Source organism: Helianthus annuus, chromosome 17, assembly GCF_002127325.2.
Source record: "Helianthus annuus cultivar XRQ/B chromosome 17, HanXRQr2.0-SUNRISE, whole genome shotgun sequence".
Taxonomy (NCBI): Eukaryota; Viridiplantae; Streptophyta; class Magnoliopsida; order Asterales; family Asteraceae; genus Helianthus; species Helianthus annuus.
Genome location: NC_035449.2, coordinates 179,415,917 through 179,434,948, shown reverse-complemented (window position 1 = coordinate 179,434,948; position 19,032 = coordinate 179,415,917). Strand labels below are relative to the sequence as shown.

The 19,032-nt window shown below is 36.2% G+C and overlaps 1 protein-coding gene across 1 annotated transcript; it reads left to right on the top strand.

Annotated features, from left to right (window-relative positions):
• The first annotated feature begins 6,843 nt into the window (after positions 1-6,843).
• Positions 6,844-14,290, top strand: LOC110925768 (cell number regulator 7). The gene is made up of 4 exons (XM_022169614.2): positions 6,844-6,997; positions 8,265-8,336; positions 13,272-13,484; positions 14,041-14,290. The coding sequence occupies exons 1-4, from the start codon at positions 6,937-6,939 to the stop codon at positions 14,115-14,117; spliced, it is 423 nt and encodes a 140-aa protein (XP_022025306.1). The 5' UTR covers positions 6,844-6,936; the 3' UTR covers positions 14,118-14,290.
• Positions 14,291-19,032: the final 4,742 nt, after the last annotated feature.

Genomic DNA, 19,032 nt, shown 5'->3' with positions numbered 1-19,032 from the left:
CTAAAATTTCACATCAATCCGAGGTCCAGAATAGGAATTATGCTAAATAGCGCAAATTACGGAAACTTTAGTAAGTTAATAGCGCAATTAGCATAACGCCTATCTAAAACCGGATTTCGACACCAAACCTTTTACTCACTGATGTAAAATAATATTTTAGGATTTTTAAAGATTTTTAACCTGCTCATAACCTGCGGTTATGGCAACGGTTCGGTAAATACCGAATATACCCTTTTCGGCCATAACTTGAGTTCTACAAGGTCTTTTGACCCGATTCCAGTTGCTACTGATTTTAAATAATAAATAAAGTATTTTAGACTTTATAAACTGTTCGGAAAACTCAGATTTCCTGTAGAACTCAGAAACCTCTTTTATAATCTTTAAAAAGACCGAAATAACCCTTCGGGGCATAATATGAACTTAAACTCGTTACGGGCATTATGGAAGGTATCCTACTGATACCACAACCTCTTTAAAGCATATTGACTTAGGAAACCAGTGTAGGACTCTTACGGTTACCTGTTACGCCTTTTGCGCGCACGGTTCGGCTTATGTGACTAGTTTACATAAACTAGCCGAAACGGGTCAAACCATATTGTTTTGACCCCAAAATACAGAGTGTGATTATTATACCCCTATAAAACAAGTCTTCAAACTTGTTGGGTCAAAATCACATTCCATTCCCGGTTTTCGCCTTTCACGCGATTAAACCGTATCTATCCTTCGAAACTGACCGGTCTAAGCTACGGCTAAATTAAAGACCTGTTAGGATTCTAATAGGTTAATTTAAACCTTCGTTCCAGATTAGGGGACCAGTAAAAGCTATCTGCAATTTATTTCAATTAAGGAATTATACTTGCAAAGGTAAATACTTTTAACTTATTTTCCGTTATACGGGCTTGGGTTACGGTGTTTAAAATACCGCTTGGTCGGGCAATTGACCCCAACTCATTAGTAGTTGGGTATTATCAATGTGACCCATTTAAAAATTTGTTTTGTTTGGCTTTACGCCTTTGGGGGCTTAATGACCATGTCCCGGATATCCTTGGCAGCATTTTACGAAATGGCCACGACCCTGACATCCGGGTGTAGGCGTACACCCGGCATTATGTCCATAACTATAAAGGTATAGCCGTCGGTTTTTCCGCCACGGTTTTATGCTATGTGGTGTGTCTATTAAACTTTAACCCGACACGACCCGGGCGACCGAACGCATAGTAAACATGTAATTCTTTACAAGATTTAATTATGAATTATCCCAAGTTATAAAGAGTTTGTGCCTTGTGCATTTAAACCAATTTTATTAAACATTTTACATAAGTGTCAGTTGAATGTATTTACCAGTGTAAACTTACGTATTTTCCCAAAAAGACTAAATGCAGGTACTATGCGTAATTGACTGGGATTTCTCCTTAGCATCATTAGAAGTCTCGCAAGCTTAAGATGCCTGAAGTCTGTTGAACAATACTTTTGTTATTATTATTGATCCCCTGTGGATTTTATTTCAACAATGGTGATACTTTGATATTACAATTAACGATGAAATGTATTTATCTTTATGCTTCTGCTGTGCATTCATATATTGTGTGGTTTGACTATATTGTTGCCAACTACGTCACGGTAATCCCCCACCGGGCCCACCGGTGAGACACGTGGAAATCGGGGTGTGACACAAGTTCCATCAACAATATTACTTTTGTTTGAAGCAATTGAATTTCATAAAGAAAACAGTTCCTCTAATGCACACATTACTGAGAGTAGATCGCAACAAATGACTGTGTCTGAACCAATTCAATCTCCTATCCTATAAACAGTTGAGGAGGTTATCCCTGTTAAGTATTACGAAACTCTTGGTGGTAGTTCAAGTGGAGCAGCCACTACAACTGTTGAACCCATTGGTGATTAGTTGGATAGTGGTTATATAATTAAGACTCCCTTAAAGGCAACCACTGATGAGGTTACAACTGTAATCTTTGCTTCAGTGGGAAGTCCCCAGAACGAAGAAAAAGGGGCATCTGTTTCTGATGATATGGAGACTTCTCCTATTATCAAATCAAATACAACCACTACAGGTGGGAATTCAGATGATCCTATTAAAGTAGGTGATGAATTAACTTATAAGGATTTGACGGTTAGATTGTCTACCATTGAAACAGATGTTGTTGAAATGAAAGAATTGATTAAGCAGATGATAGAGCTTTTTAAAAGTCAACCTACGAGACAGGAAATTGCCAATGAGCTTTAGAATTCTATGCAACCCATCCTTCAAGCTCAGAGGAATTTGGATGAAAGTAACCGCAATTTCAGTTTGGAATTTATCAGAAATTTGGTTAATGCCAGGTATAAAGACACACAAGCAGACATTATGAACATTAAGGAATATCTGTTGAAACTTACTGGCTCCACCTCTACATCAATCTTTGAGAAAGATGATGATGATGATGATAATGATGCCAAAAAGGGGGAGAAAGATTCACTGAGAAAGTTGCCACCAGATTCAAAAGCTAATCCTACAGAAATTGTATCTCCTGCTCAATCTAAATCCCAACCTTCTCCAAAAAAACCACCACAAAAGAAGGAGAAAATACCTTCCACACCATCATCACCCATTTTGTCAATAGATGTTGGGAACACAAAAGTATCAGCAGATGTTTACCAAACAGCTGCTGAGACACCAATTGTTTCAGCAGAAGTTTGTCAAACATTTGCCATGATCATTTTCACTACACCAACCACAATCCAACAATCTCCAACGTCACAAAGATTTCCCATACATTCATCTTCACTACCAAAACATTCTCCTTCACCAGAATCATCTCCACACGTAAGAGAAAAACTCATATCGATAGAATCACAAAAATGAACAATGATCCTTTGGTAAAGCCAACTCCACCTAATTGGAAGAAAGTCAAAACAGTGGATTCAGATGAGGTATTGAAGTTTAAAAGAATGAGAGCAGAGCTTATGGCTGCTGGTTATGGTCTAGTTAGATCCATTGCCAGATGGTTTAAACTGAAGATAGTTGAGACCTACAAAAAGCTGGAAGAAGTTAGAGCTGAACATTCAAATGTTCTTCAAAACCCCGTCTATCCTACAACTGCTGCACTGTCTCTAAAAATCGGTACTCCAAAAAACTTTCTCTCATCATCTAATTTTTCTGAATCAATTGCAAATTTAGTTAGCAGACCACAATTACCAAACTCATCTTCAATAATTCTTTGCCTAAGAAAACCAACTGATCCAAAAATAGTAAAGTGGAAGTCATGCTCAAAAACCCAAGTATTGACTTTGATCAAATCAGATGGTAGTGTTGAAGAGATTAAAATGGATAGTGCATATAATCTGAATGCATATGATCTCCAAGATTTGTTGGACCTTCAACTTGAGAGGGATGATGAAGAAGACATGTTCTCCCTGGAATTTGAACTACAATTCAGAGGACAAATCAGGGAGATGTTGATGAGAAATAAAAATAAGTAATAAAGAAGAGCTTTCGTATCATCTGTTGTATAGGGAGATTGTTGGATCAGCAGCTGTTACATTGTTTGCATTAGCATATTTAACCAGATCACAACATGTAGCAAAGGACATGTTGCTGCGTAACAAATTCTTGAGTGAGGTTTGATGTGTGTTGTTTAGGCAGGTGATCGTATGTTCTTAGTTAATGTTTGTTAAAGTTAAGTTGTATTCGAATTTTATTAAGTTTGTTAGACATCTTTTATATGTACTTATGTTTATAACAATTTACATTGTCAATGGGTGGATACTCTCTTTTTTGAATAAGAGAATGGAAATAATCATATGTAACTGATGAATTTTATTAAGTTTCTTAGACATCTTTTATTAAGTTTGTTAAATTTCTTTTATATTTACATATAGTTGTCTTTTAGCTATAATAGATAACACATTTTGGTACAATATCTATACATGTATCTATATGTTCTATCAATATTTGTTATGAATGGTTTTCTAAGAAACGACCCGTGCTTGCACACGGGTCTTACCGCTAGTATATATAATGGTAGGACTGCCAGTGACCAACCAGCTCTACACGAGATTATTAAAATCCAATTACCAGGCCCGGTTAATGGGCTGGGCTGCCCGGGCGAATGCCGAGGCCCAAAATTAAAAGGGCCTGAAATTTGAAATTCTGTTTACATGTATTTTTGGGGCCTGGATGTCAAACCTTTTCTTAAAATCAAAGGACAAAACAAAATAAGAGCATCACCAATAGAGTCATTTTTAGGAATTTTTAAAGAAAGAGAAAATGATGTGGATGAGAGAGATGATGAGTTGGAGGAGAGAGAGTATGGATGTGTATGTGAGGAAAATAACAAAAAATGAGTTATGTGAGTGGGGGTGAGGAGAGAGGAGAGATAAATGATGTTTTTATTGTTTGTGAGTAGGTCATGAGAGAGAATGGTTTTCATTGGTTGGGCAAGTGCCTATGTGTCATTTAAAAACATCACCTAAATATTTATCTATTGGTGATGCTCTAAGACTAAGCGGTATGGAGGGTCGGCTGAGGCCCGTCCTCCCGCCGCCGCCCCAAACTCCCCACCCCCATGCCCGTCGCCGCCCCAAGCCCGGCAACTTCGGCTCCCACCAGCCGAACTCAACGCCCCCACCTCCTCTCTCCTTCTCTCACATATATCTATACATACATACATACATACATACATACATACATACATACATACATACATACATACATACATACATACATACATACATACATACATACATACATACATACATACATACATACATACATACATACATACATACATACATACATACATACATACATACATACATACATACATACATACATACATACATATATATATAAAGAGGTTCATCCCCCACCCCCTAGGTCCATCACCCTGTCCATCACCCTCAAGCCCTTCCTACGTGGCGGTGACGTGGCGGCCCATTCTCTTGAGGATGGGGCTCTCCATACCCTCTAGTCTAAGAGGAAACTCCATTTTATGAAAAATACTTAATATATAGAAAATTAAAAAGAACAACCTATTTTAATATTTTTAAAATAAAATAAATTATCCCTCAATATATTCAATAATTTGTTAATTTACAAGTTTAGTAAATTTTGATTATTAAATAATTAAAATAAATAATTTTATCCTATCAATATTCTTCAGTGTATATTTGAAAACATATAAGTATTAGTTGAGTTAGACTTTATATGATGAAAATGTAATATCGCACTAACTTATAATTTTTTTTTTTTGAATTCTGGATTATTGGCATAAGAAAGAAACCCAAAAAATAAATCAAAATATTCTTTTACAGTTTCACACAAACCAATGAACCATACAAGATTAATATATAAATTGATTGTTGAATATTATCAACTTGCTTCTACAAACGCTAAAAGAGCCACACGATTCGCTCAAATAAGTTTGATTATTTTATTATACTGGTTTTGTTTTGTTCATTTTACAATAATTATCGTTGTATTGTGGTTTCATAATATATAATTGATGAGTTTATATTATAAAGAGTGAGCCTAATTTTTTTATCTTTCTCGGAAACGGCACTGCCAATTACCCAACTAAATTGTAAGTGGCCTAAAAATTTGAAGTTAAAAAGAAATAAAAGAAAATATAAGTAAAAGAAAGAAAAGAACTAAATAAAAAAAATGTGAAGATTATGACAAATTTTTTTAAACCATGTCGTACACATTTTTTTCCCTTTAGTTGTAAGGATAAAATCATCATTTTTAAAAGAAGTAACAGGAGAAGTTTAAACCAGTTAATTAGTGAACGTATGAACGTCCATTACTAGAAGCATATGCCACCTCTAATTCTTGCATCCCCTTTTTAGTCGTTTGTCCAGTGCCAGTGTGCCGGCTCTTCATTAATTAGCAATGAAGATGCTCGAATGTATTTGTAACCGAAATGTTGTCACTTGCTAAATTATTAAAAGAAATTTTGGAGATGCTTTTAGTTGTTTTTAACCAAATTGCTATCATAGCTTTCACTAAATTAAAGTTAAATCAGTTAATTGGTATAATTCAGCCACTTTCAAGAAAAAATCAGTATGTAGATGAAAAACTTTTATAAGTTTATTAGGTCATGTCAAGTAATAATGTATATATGTGTGGGTTTCAGTGGGCAAAAGTAAAATTGCATTAATTTTTAAAGTTATTCGTGAAAATAACGGTAAAAGTGACGGACGATTGATTATGCATCATGTGGTGGCGTTGATAGCTGAAAGACATGGGGATACACACATTAATTGGCCTTTGTCTCGATTGTTGAGTGTCAGGTGTCTTATGTCCAAGGCTTGATGCAAAGCTACTATCGAGCCGGGGGTCTCACTGGAAGCAACCTCTCTATTCCTTCGGGGTAGAGGTAAGGTTGTCTACATCTTACCCTCTTCAAACTCTACCTTAGTTTTGCTATTGGTGAGATTTATTGAGTATGATGATGATGATGAGGCCATGTGTAGTCATAAGGCCCTATGGAGTATAATAGTGGAGGGTTATGTGACAAGTGGCAATGTGTAAGAAACGCAGGGGGGGGGGTGTTATGAGGGGTTATATAACCTGAGTGTGTAGTAGGGTTATACCCTTTCAATTATACATATATTGATATATATGTATATATGTGTGAAAGAAAAATAAATGACGGAGGGTACGGCTTCCGTGAAAATTTTCGCAAAGGAGAAAAAGATCCAGTCTATAACGCTCTCGTAGCGGTATTCGACGACGCTATACCAAGCCACACTACGTATAGACTTAAAATCATGATGTTTATTTTATGTAGAGACAAGTGCCATCATGCACAATTAAATATGTCCACGTAAAAGACAGAATATACTATATATGATGTGGCTATAAATGAGTTGTGCACAACACCTAAATGATTCACCACCACTTCAAAGTTCAAACCACCGACTGATCGATCAGATATGACCACTTCCGGCGAATGGTCCACCGGCCTTTGTGACTGCGGCAAAGACTGCTCTAGTTGTAAGCCTACAACATATATATATATATATATATATATATATATATATATATATATATATATAGTATTCATAATAGGATGTTTTTTTTTCATGTTTTTAGTTTTAAAAACGCCACATCATCGGCTTTTATTATTGTGGAACTCGTTTTCTGCGGTCGTTTTTGGGTTGTAGTTCTTAACAAAAACAAGAAAAAATCAGGGACGGACCTAGGTAGAGAGTTCGATGGACGGACGTATCTTTTGAAAAAAAAAAATATGTATTTTACTGGGTAAAATCCTAACCGCACATTTTAAAAATTTGGTTAAACCTTTCGTTTGCACCCCATAAAATAATTCATAGGTCCGCACTAAAAAAGTGATTATTGAGGTGAGATTGAATATATAGAGAGAGTGGAATAGTGGTTAAAGGTAAAAAGATGGTGTTAGGTGTTTTTGAAGAAGGGTGTTTTTTGACGTGGATGATGAGTAAGCATGGTTTTTAGTGTTTTTAGCTAGGGGTGGAAATGAGCCGAACTAATCGAGATCGGCTTGAAAAAAAGCACGAACTAGCCGAGCCTAAAAAACAAGCTCGTTTAATAAATGAGTCCGAGTCCGAGCCCGAACTTCGCTTATCGAGCTCAAGCCGGCTCGTGTCACGAGCCTGCTGTTTATATATATTTTTTATTAATATATTAAATATATATTTAAATACTAATGATTAATATTTATAATTTTATAAAAAAATACTAAATTATATATATCCCATATTAATTATAATTAAGAGTTAATTGCCCGGATAGTCCCTATGGTTTCATGTTTTTTCACATTTAATCCTTACCTTTTGGAAATAGCAGGTATGCTCCCTATGCTTTTTCATTTTATTACTCGGATAGTCCCCTACTCAGGGGACTATCCGAGTAACAAAATGACAAACCATAGAGAGCATATCTGCTATTTCCAAACTAACTGATATCTACTCAGAGGACTATCCGAGTAACAAAATAACAAACCATAGGAAGCATACCTGCTATTTTCAAAAGGTGGGGACTAAACGTGAAAAAACGTGAAACCACAGGGACCATCCGGGCAATTAACTCTGTAATTAATATAAATTAATTAGGATATCAGGATATGATAAACGAGCCAAGCCCAAACCGAGCTTAAGCTCGAGCGTGGTCGAGCTTGGACTCGGTTGATTGCTCCACTACTTTTAGCTCTCCTTATTCTTATTGTGCTTGGTCTTATATATATGTAGTTGCAACTCATGCAGTTTTTTGGAACCATGCACAGGTTGTTTGACATGGTGGTGTCCGTGCATTTCTTTTGGAAGAATTGCTGAGATTGTCGACAAAGGAACCACTTGTAAGTAATATACATATGACCAGTTTTCGCACGAATTCGAACCATGGATGGTATCTTCACCGATGCATCCTAGTAGCATGGGTGAAATTAAACTCTAAAACCATACATATATATATATATATATATATACATATGTGTATATGTGTGTGGGGGAAGGTTCTATGTCGAAGATAGTTTTTTTTTTTTTTTTTTTTTTTTTTTTTTTTTTTTTTTTTTTTTTTTTTTTTTGTGCAAGAACATAAATAAATAATAAATAAATGGAATATTGGATTTTAATAATCTCAACTATTCGTCGTTGGCCGCTAAGTCGCGCCAACAGTCCTAACTTTAAAAATAACTACTGGCAGTCCTAACTTTTAACATATAGGCCTCCAATGAACCTTGACTAACAGAACCCTAACGCCATTAGTCTTCGGTCGCCGGAAAACTCATTTTTGGCCCGAAAACTCAACATTTTTGTCCCAGACCTCTTTGTAACCTTATTAGGGACCTTTGGGAACCTTTTTCTAGTAAAAGACCCAATTATTAAAGTTGTCGGAAAACTCATTTTTCACCGGAAAACTTCTTTTTCGCCAAAAAAACACAACTTTTTGGCCGGAAAACTCAACATTTCCGTCCCAAACCTCTTTGTAACCTTAGATCGGACCTTTAGAAACCTTTTTCTAGGAAAAAAACGGTTTTCCGGTGACCGGAGACTAATGGCGTTAGGGTTCTGTTATTCAGGGTCCATTTGTGCCCAATATGCCAATAGTTGGGACTGACAGTGGTTATTTTTTAAGTTGGGACTGTTGGCGGCCAACGGTGAATAGTTGGAATTATTAAAATCCAATATTCCTAAATAAATCGTTCATTTTTCACAGATAAAATAAATCAAACAAAAAAAGAAATGGTTGAAATATAATGTTTTTTTTTTTTGGTAAAGGGTTACCCCGGTGATTCTATTAAAATACAACCGCAATTAAGTACAAGTAGTGAGAATGTGTTCCACACTAGTTCATATACAGGACATGCCCCATATATGTAAAACATAACAAAAACCAACGACCTATAACACCCCATAACCTAGTCTACTATACATCAAGACACGACATCTAGTAGACAAAACAATGCAAAAACACAAATCATAGTCTCAACCACCATCATCAAAAATAAAATGGCCACAAAACAGCAGCCCCTTCAAACGAAAAGAAGACAACCTATCCATTAGAGAACTTGGTAGAAGAGGTGCTTGCCCCTGCTTTCGAAGAAAAAGGATGAGTACCCGATGTCATAAATGCACTAGTTTCATTGTAGACTTCTTCAACCTCTTCCTCATCCGATTCCTGCCTGTCATTCGACGGTTTCTTCTCAACTCGACCCACCTTGCTACCTCCCTGATTACCAGTATCATCCTTTAGAATGTCAAACGTGTTAGACGTTGAAACCTGATTCTGCATCGGACTCTTTGAGGACGATTTTGGTTTAGGGTTGGCAACTGGCCTGTACACTAACTTAGGCTTCTGATTTTTCATATGGATGCCTTGGTTGTTCACTTTCTTCTTCTTGCCCTCTACAACCTGAAAATCATCATTATTTTTTTTCAGCATCCCCACTTGGAGTTACCTGAGGGTTCTTCGGGCACGAGCTGTCATCATGGCCAAATACACAACAAGAGGAGCACCTAAGAGGCTCCCAATCATATTCAATCTTGACCTCCACCTTTGAATACCCACTACCATCCATAGATGGGATAGCAACAATAACACTCTTTTTTAATTCAGCCCCCGCTTGCACTTCAATAAGCGATCTAGCATAGCTGCTCCTTCCCCAAGATTCAGCACACATCGAGGCAGTATACGTATCCAACAGCTTAGGTGTCCCAATCATAGAGGCAACCAAGCTAAGCCCATCATCAGTAAAAGCCGCTAACGGCACATCATGCATCTTGACCCAAACTGGAACCACATTAATATCCTCTTTTTCCATCTTTATAGAGGGCGACCACTCCTTCAAAATTATGGGAACACTTCTGATTAACCAAGGCCCATCCTCTAGCATTTGATTCATCCCTTCCTTAGAAGTAAACTTAAAGAAAAAGAACCCGTTTGCATTCATCATGAGACGGGAAAGACCATATTTCGCCCAGTTGTTTTTTGCAAAGTAATCGCCCACAGGAAATGCCAACCGTTTACCCAGAAAATATCCAAACAAAGTGTTAGCATACCTATCAGTAACTTGTTGAACCGACGACAATGGAATAACAACATCAGCCCCATCAACTTTCTCAGCAGATTCCATCGCCCGAAAATTCACTTTAACCTTCTCCTTTGTATTCTTTACAATGTGAGCGAAGGAAACAGGACTTGCAATTCCCGTAGTACGTGCTTTACCGTGAGCAGCCCTGTTGTCAGCCGAAAAAGATGCACCAAGTAGATCTGATTTTGGCGAAAACTTGCTAGGGTAGTCCCAAAAATTGTCAGACTTATCAACATCCCGTTTTTCCAAACGAACCGGAACTGTGGCCTTGGTGAGATCATCAATGATATTTGAAGACTTAGGGTCACTTTGTGTTCCAATCGTTACACCACGCTTTGGCTACAAAGTGTTCCCATCAACATCAAGAAACCGTGCAGCAATCTCTTCAAACGATAATCGCGGCTTCCCACGAATATCTTGTTGGTTTCCACCAGAACAATTAAGATCATCCATTACAATATTGACAAACCCTAATCGCCGTCAACAGAAATTCAGCAAAAGGCAGCCGTGACAAACACCGAATCAGAACCCTAACCGCCGTCAAGCTGAAAAAACGAAGTGTGTTGCAATCAGAAGTGTGTTGAATACGAATAAACCCTAGTTTAAAGCTGCAATGAAACCCTAAACCAAGGCTGCCGCACTTCAAGAGTCCACTCCTTACTTCAGCCCCTAATCTGATCACGAACGTATGAAAACTAATCCCTTAGAGATGTTGGCCAACAATTATGTGAAAAGCCTGAAAAACCCTAGCCGCCAACCCTATTTCAACCAAAAGAAACCTGAAAAACCCTAGCAGCCGTCAAGTACAAAATCGATCAAGAAGAGATGAATCAGATTGTAAATGCAGCAAACACAATCTTTCTTTGTATACCCAGTCCAGATTAACAACGAAATCAAACAACCAGCGGCAGCCAAGTGTAGAAAAAATGAAAAACGAACCCTAATCTTGAACAAAAACGAATCAAAGAATGACTATATTGAATCGTAAGTGTAAATCAGAATTGATGAAATATAATGTTTATTTGTCTCTAACATTGTAAAAACTAAAAAGAAAATTTATTTATAGGAAGTTCACATGTGTAAGTTTTTTTGGAAGACAACATGCGTAGGTATATATCTTACACACATACATAACTTAGATATGTATAGGTGAACGTTTAAAAATGAAAAAAAGACAAATTCGTTTAATGTTTTTTTTAATGACACTGAGATTTGTCTGTAAGAAGTAAAAGAGTAAATTACTACTACCTCCGTCCCACTAAAAGTGTCCTATTTTGAATTTTCAAGGTCTTTATTTATAAACTTTGACCTTAAATAATTTTGTTTGTGTTAGATAATACTTGATGAAAGTTATATGATTTGAGTGTGTTTTACAAGTGTTTTTATCGGGTTAATTTTCATCAAGTTTTATACAACACAAAAAATATATAATTAAAGTCAAAGTTTATAAATAAAGACTTTGAAAATTCAAAATATGACACTTTTAATGGGACGGAGGGAGTATTTGAGTCCCTGTGTTTTAGTGGTTTTAACCACTTGAGTTCAAAATCAAAAAAGTTTAACGTCCTGAGTCCCTAGTCATTTATTTTATAACGTTTTGAGTCTAATTTTATTCATTTTATAACGATTTGAGTCCAAAAAATTGGACTCAAAATGTTAAAATTTGGACTCAAAAGGACTCAAATGGTTAAAGAAAATGCTTATAGGGACTCGGGTCATTAAACATTTTGCTTTTGGACTCAACTAGTTAAAACCACTAAAACACAGGGACTCAAAAAGTAATTTACCCGAAGTAAAATTACGAACAACATATCGATAAAAAAGAAATTAAATGATTTAGATTAGAGTAAAGTCCTTTTTGAGTCCCTGTGGTTTGTGTATTTTAACCATTTGAATCCAAAAACCAAACTTGTCTTGATTTGAGTCCCTGTGCTCTCTAATTTTAACCATTTGAGTCCATGTGGTCTCTAATTTTAATCATTTGAATCCAAAAACCAAATGTTTCTAATTTGAATGTTGTTTACGTTTTGGATTCAAATGGTTAAAATTAGAAACCACAGGGACTCAAATCAAGACAAGTTTGGTTTTTGAATTCAAATGGTTAAAATACACAAACCACAGGAACTCAAAAAGAACTTTACTCTTTAGATTATTTTTCTTCGTAATAATTTAATCATTTATAATTTCCAAAGTACCTAAGAGAAAAATATATGAAAATAAAGTAGATATGCCAAAACAATTAACTACAATAAAGTACTTGTATATAAAAAGTAGACTATTGGCAAAAAATCTAGCATGTAAGTGAAAAATAAAGTATAAAACTAATCATAAATTTGCATATTTCAAAATATTTTAATTAATTTAATGATAAACGAGCAGAAACATACCCTTAAAAAATTAAAACTCTAAAAAAATTGTCTATATGGGCTGTAATGTAATTTTAAAATAAAAACCTACTGTAATATTTTTTTTTTTTAAACTACTGCATTATTTTTTTTAAAAACTACTGTAAAAATATTGTATGTATGGGCTGTAATATAAATATTAAAAAAACTAATCATGTTTATGATTTTTTAAATAAAGAAATGTGATAATTAAATTTCAAAAAACACTTTATGGATACTCTTAAATGTCGTTATTTGATTAACTTTGAAGAATAATTAGTTTTTCTTTTTTTTTTTTTTTAACTTGTATAAACAGCTTGTTGTGCAAGCGGGAGTGTTTATTTTCTACTTACCGTGTTCACGGGATTCGAATGCTTATACTCGTGCATGTATCGTACTAAATTAAGAAATCAATACTCGTTGCCGAAGCAACCCTGCAACGATTGTCTTGTCCATTTTTTTTGCAAGCCCTGTGCCCTTTGTCAAGAGTATCGTGAGCTTAAGTACCGTGGACTTAATCCGTCTTATGGTAATATATTTCTCTCCATCTCTACATTACAAGTTTAAAAAATATATGGACACACACCTCCCCCCTCTCTCTCTCTCTATATATATATATATATATATATAGAAAGTATATCGTACAATATGCCTTAACGTACATTGCGTATGCGGTGATAGAATCGTACGTTATGTTATAAAAAAATGAAAATCACATGTGTCAAAGAATCATGAAATCGCATGGGCATAAGGAAAAACAGGAATCACATGTTAAAAAATTGCCTAAAGTCGCATGTACAAGTTTTGTTTGAAATCGCATGTGATAAACAAAAGGGAAATCGAATGTTATAAACCCAATTCGCATGTTGATAATGCATCGCGTACGCAATGTACGTTAAGACATTTTGTACGCTAACCGGTCTCTCTCTCTATATATAGAGAGAGAGAGTGAAAAGGATGCGAAAATAATATATATATATTTTTTTTTGGGGGGGGGGGGGGTTGGGAATAAGATGAGCCTTAAAAAAGCAGCCAATATAACCAGATAGTTTGTGTTTTTATGGTCGGTTTTGCGTGATGTTTAGGATGGCAAGAGAATATGTCGAAGCAAAGTCAAGGAGTCGTGATGCCACCGGTTGGTCCCGGGGAAATGAAACGTTAGTTTCTCTAACGAACGAAGAAGCTCCCTCTCACGAGGGTCCGAAGTTTTATAATATATAATAAACGAATGTGGTATGCTGTATTGTGATCTTTCAGTTGAAAAGTTTTAATTCTGTTGCTACTTGTAACTTGTTGTATCAATTAATAAGAAGTACATATAGATTACATTGAACATTAGTATTGTTAACTTCTAATGAACATAAACTTATCCTTAAGGAACCTTGCAAGTAAATAGTTATCTACGTATAAAATGTATATCAAATCATTTTGTGTAATTAAGATTTACTTGAGTACAATGAATCCAAAACAAAAGTATCTTCAGTCAATTTCAGCTACATTTTAATAAAAAAAACATACACACTCGTTCTTTATTTTTCTTAATATATTGATTAAGATTTAAGTACCCTTTGAAATACCCTAACCTCAAAGTGATTACATGATTATCATCTAAGAAATTACCATTTATTCTACAATGTAGACTCCAAGTTTTGTCATCCTGGATACGATATTTTGTGTGATGGTGTAATTCATTTCATTGGTCGACCACCCATAAGTTTTTTCGTCTGATAACCTGTGTTGTAAAAATCTCGAATAGGCGGCGGCTAGTCGGCGATTAATCGCTAGTCGGACAGTAACTGAATAATTTTTCGTTAATCAGTCCATTAATCGCTAGTCAGGCCTAGTCGGACCTAGCCGGCCAGCCAAAAATCAGCGATTCTGGCCAGATTCCGGCAAAAAACATGTATATTCCGGCCAAAACCTTTAAATTCCGGGCAGTTTCCAACCAAACCATGTGAATTCCAACAATTAATCTTGTACACATAAAAAACGAGTTGAGTAAGAGTTAAAACCTAGCTATTTAAAATATTTACCTATAAAAGTGTGTGTATGTATACATAAAACTGAAAATTACATATAAAAAACTCGATCCGATTAATCCTGAGTAGTCGCTAGTCTCCACCTCACTGGCTGACTAGCGACTAGCGAGTTCTCCAACCTTGCTGATAACCATGGCTCGTGCGACCAGCAACATATATACAACAATGGTAGGTAAGGTTAAATGTGGTCAAATTCCTATCTAAGCCTACTAGTGAGAATGCCCGCGCGTTGCAGCGGAACTAAAAACCATACCAAATTGTATGATAGGGTAGAGCAGAGATTGAATGTCGCATTCATCCCATTCAATGGCCGTGTGGATTACTCTTTGATTGCAAAGATTGAAACCGACGATGGTAGGCAAGAAGCCGTGATTGGGTGTGAACTCATGAGATGTGGTTTGATGATTTGGCGAAACAACTCCTTCGGTATGTTTGTAAAATAGTTTTATAAAACTTGGTTTTATATAAAAGGTTGCAAATGATAAAAACCAAAGGGAAATAGAGATAAACTGAAATCTATATTCCATTCTATTCAACATTACAATATATAGGGATAAACATAACTATAAACCCTAAAGCCCATAAGTAATGGGTTGGGCCTAAAATGTCTGGTTTATAACACTCCCCCTCAGACATTTAGAATTATACACAGTTTAACAACATACTTCAGGATGATGTTAAATATGTACTTCAGGACCTGAATAAATGAACTGATACTACTGGATCAGCTATGCTGCCTCATTAAAAACCTTACTAAGAAAACCCAGTGGGACAAAACTTAGTTAAGGGAAAAAGAGTACAGCGTGTATAATTCTCCCCCTGAATTCAACAAACATCTTTCAATCTACGAAGACCGATCTTGTGTGATAACTGCTCGAAACTGCTTCTATGTAAAGATTTTGTGAACATGTCTGCTAGATTTTCACTTGACTTTATCTGACGAACATCGATTTCCCCTTCTTTCTGCAAGTCATATGTTGAGAAGAACTTTGGTGAGATGTGCTTTGTTCGATCACCCTTGATGTAACCTTCTCTGATCTGAGCTATGCAAGCAGCATTGTCTTCATAAATAATTGTTGGCTCCTTATTGATCTGTTCTAATCCGCATGCTTCTTGTATGTGATTAATCATTGATCTCAACCACACACATTCTCGACCAGCATCATATAGTGCTATTAATTGGGCATGATTTGATGATGTTGTTGTAAGTGTTTGCTTAGTTGACTTCCAAGAAATTGTTGTGCCACCGTATGTGAATACGTAACCTGTCTGAGATTTTGCTTTGTGAGGATTTGATAGATATCCGGCATCAGCATACCCAACAAGTTGGGACTTTTGATCTCTCTGATAGAAAAGACCTAAGTATTGTGTCCCGCAAATATACCGGAATATATGTTTTATGCCATTCCAGTGTCTATGTGTTGGATTCGAACTGTATCTCGCTAATACATGTACTGCAAATGCAATGCCAGGTCTTGTGTTATTTGCGAGATACATAAGGGCACCGATCGCGCTTAAGTACGGTACTTCAGGACCAAGTACTTCTTCGCCTTCTTCTTGAGGGCGATAAGGATCCTTGTGTGGATCCAGCGATCGAACAACCATAGGTACGCTAAACGGATGTGCTTTATCTATATTGAAACGTACTAACATCTTCTGGATGTAGTTTGATTGATGGACAAATGTGCCATTGCACAGATACTCAAATTGTAGTCCGATGCATACTTTTGTCATACCAAGATCTTTCATCTCAAATTCCTTCTTTAATAACTGAGCAGCTTTCTCTATCTCTTCAGGAGATCCGATGATGTTGATATCGTCAACATAGACTGCTATTATAGTGAAATTTGAGAGTGATCGTTTTATAAAAACACATGGACTGATTACATCAGACTTGTATCCTTCCTTTTCGAGATATTCACTAAGTCGATTGTACCACATACGACCAGATTGTTTGAGACCATATAAAGATCTCTGGAGCTTTATAGAACACATATCTCGAGGTGTTGATTTTAATGCTTCAGGCAATTTTAATCCTTTAGGGATTTTCATGTAGATGTCATTTTCAAATGTCCCGTATAAGTATTCGGTGACGACATCCACTAGTCTCATATGAAGTCCTTCAGAGATTGTGAGGCCGATCAGGAACCTAAGGGTTATAGCATCCACTACAGGGGCGTTTCCTCATAATCAACTCCTGGGATTTGGGAAAAACCCTTGTGCTACAAGTCGAGCCTTATATCATACAATCTCATTCTTTTCATTTCTTTTTATTGCAAACACCCATTTATAAACTGGTTTGACGTCTATAGGTGTTCGGACTACAGGTCCGAAAACATGTTGCTTTTCGAGCGAATTCAATTCGGCGTTTATGGCTTCTTGCCATCTTGGCCAATCATTTATGTGCATGCACTCTTCTAAAGTTTTTTGGTACGTAATCATTTTCATTGATTACATCCGTTGCTATAGCATATGCGAATATATCATCAACACGTGTTTTATTCCGGTTCCACATTGTACTATCTTGTACATAATTAATAGAGATCTCATTTTCGTTCGGTACCGGTGTTTCTTCTGAAACTTCATTTTCCTCTGGATTCATAGTTGTCTCTTCTGGGACATTTACCTCTACTGGGGTTTTACTTATAATCTTTTGTGAGTTTTCACCAACTACGTTATTTTGCTCTTTTCGTTTCCGTGGGTTTTTGTCTTTGGAACCGATTGGTCTCCCACGCTTCATTGTATAGTAATCGCTTCTGGGATTACTTCAATTCGAGCATGTGCATTTGATGCTGGTACATGTGACTTTGTCACTCTATTCGTGTCCGTGAATGCATCTGGTAATTCATTCGCTATTCTTTGCAAATGTATGATCTTTTGGACTTCATATTCACATAGACCACTTCAGGGGTCGAGATTTGATAGCGATGATGCATTCCACGTTATTTCTTGTGTTACCAGTCTTTCTTTGTCCTTGTCTCCCCCTAAGACTGGGAACATCGTTTCATCAAAATGACAGTCAGCATACCGTGCTGTAACCATGTCTCCCGTCATTGGTTCTAAATATTAATAATAGACGGGGAGTCAAAACCAATATAGATAGATACCCAGTCTTCTTTGGGGTCCCATTGTAGTACGTAGTGGTGGCGGTATTGGTACGTATACCGCACAACAGAAAATTCTAAGGTGGGACAAACTTGGTTCTCGTCCGGAGACCAGTTGCAATGGGGAGTATTCATGATCAGCAGTTGGTCTCAATCTAATCAGTGCAGCGGCATGCAAAATAGCATGACCCCATGTAGAAGATGGTAATGTACATCTCATTAAGAGTGGTGTAGCGATTATTTGTAATCGTTTAATCAGAGATTCAGCTAAACTCTCCCGCATTATCCATTCGGATGTTTTTAATTTGATTATCGGGGAAATTGGCTCTCAATTGTATGATTTGAGCTAAAAGTCGGGCAAATGCTACATTTCGAGTAGCTAAAAGGCTCACATGTGACCACCTTGAGGATGCGTCTATTAATACCAAGAAATAGCGGAATGGTCCACACGAAGGATGAATAGGCCCACAAATATCCCCTTGGATTCTTTCTAAAAATGATGGGGTTTCATGTACCAATTTAGTTTGTGAGGGCCGAGTTATAAGTTTGCCCGGAGAGCATGCTGCACATGATAAGTCTTGTGGTAGCAAAACTTTTAAGTTTTTGAGAGAGTGCCCGGTTGCACTTTTGATTATTCGTCTCATCATAATTTGAATGTGTCTTTATCTAATAGCTTTTGGTTACACACCATGTATGATTCGATAGGATTGATATTAGTACAATATAATCCAGAGGATAAGGCTTCTAATTGTTCAACAATTGTTTCTTTGCCATTTTTGTTTGAAGTAATTTGAAGATATTCCATATTATGTTCAGATATTGTTTTTAGGTGGTAACCGTTTTTTCGAATATCTTTAAAGCTAAGTAAATTTCTTCTGGATTTACTTGAATATAATGCATTATCAATAGTTAGTTGGGTACCCGAAGATAATAT

What these genes read in the sequence shown, in the direction of transcription:
- LOC110925768 (XM_022169614.2), top strand. Translation starts at nt 6,937, where the DNA reads ATGACCACTTCCGGCGAATGGTCCACCGGCCTTTGTGACTGCGGCAAA. An exon ending in CGGCAAAGACTGCTCTAGTT is followed by an intron (nt 6,998 to 8,264) that starts GTAAGCCTACAA and finishes AACCATGCACAG; the next exon opens with GTTGTTTGACATGGTGGTGT. An exon ending in TGTCGACAAAGGAACCACTT is followed by an intron (nt 8,337 to 13,271) that starts GTAAGTAATATA and finishes TTGTATAAACAG; the next exon opens with CTTGTTGTGCAAGCGGGAGT.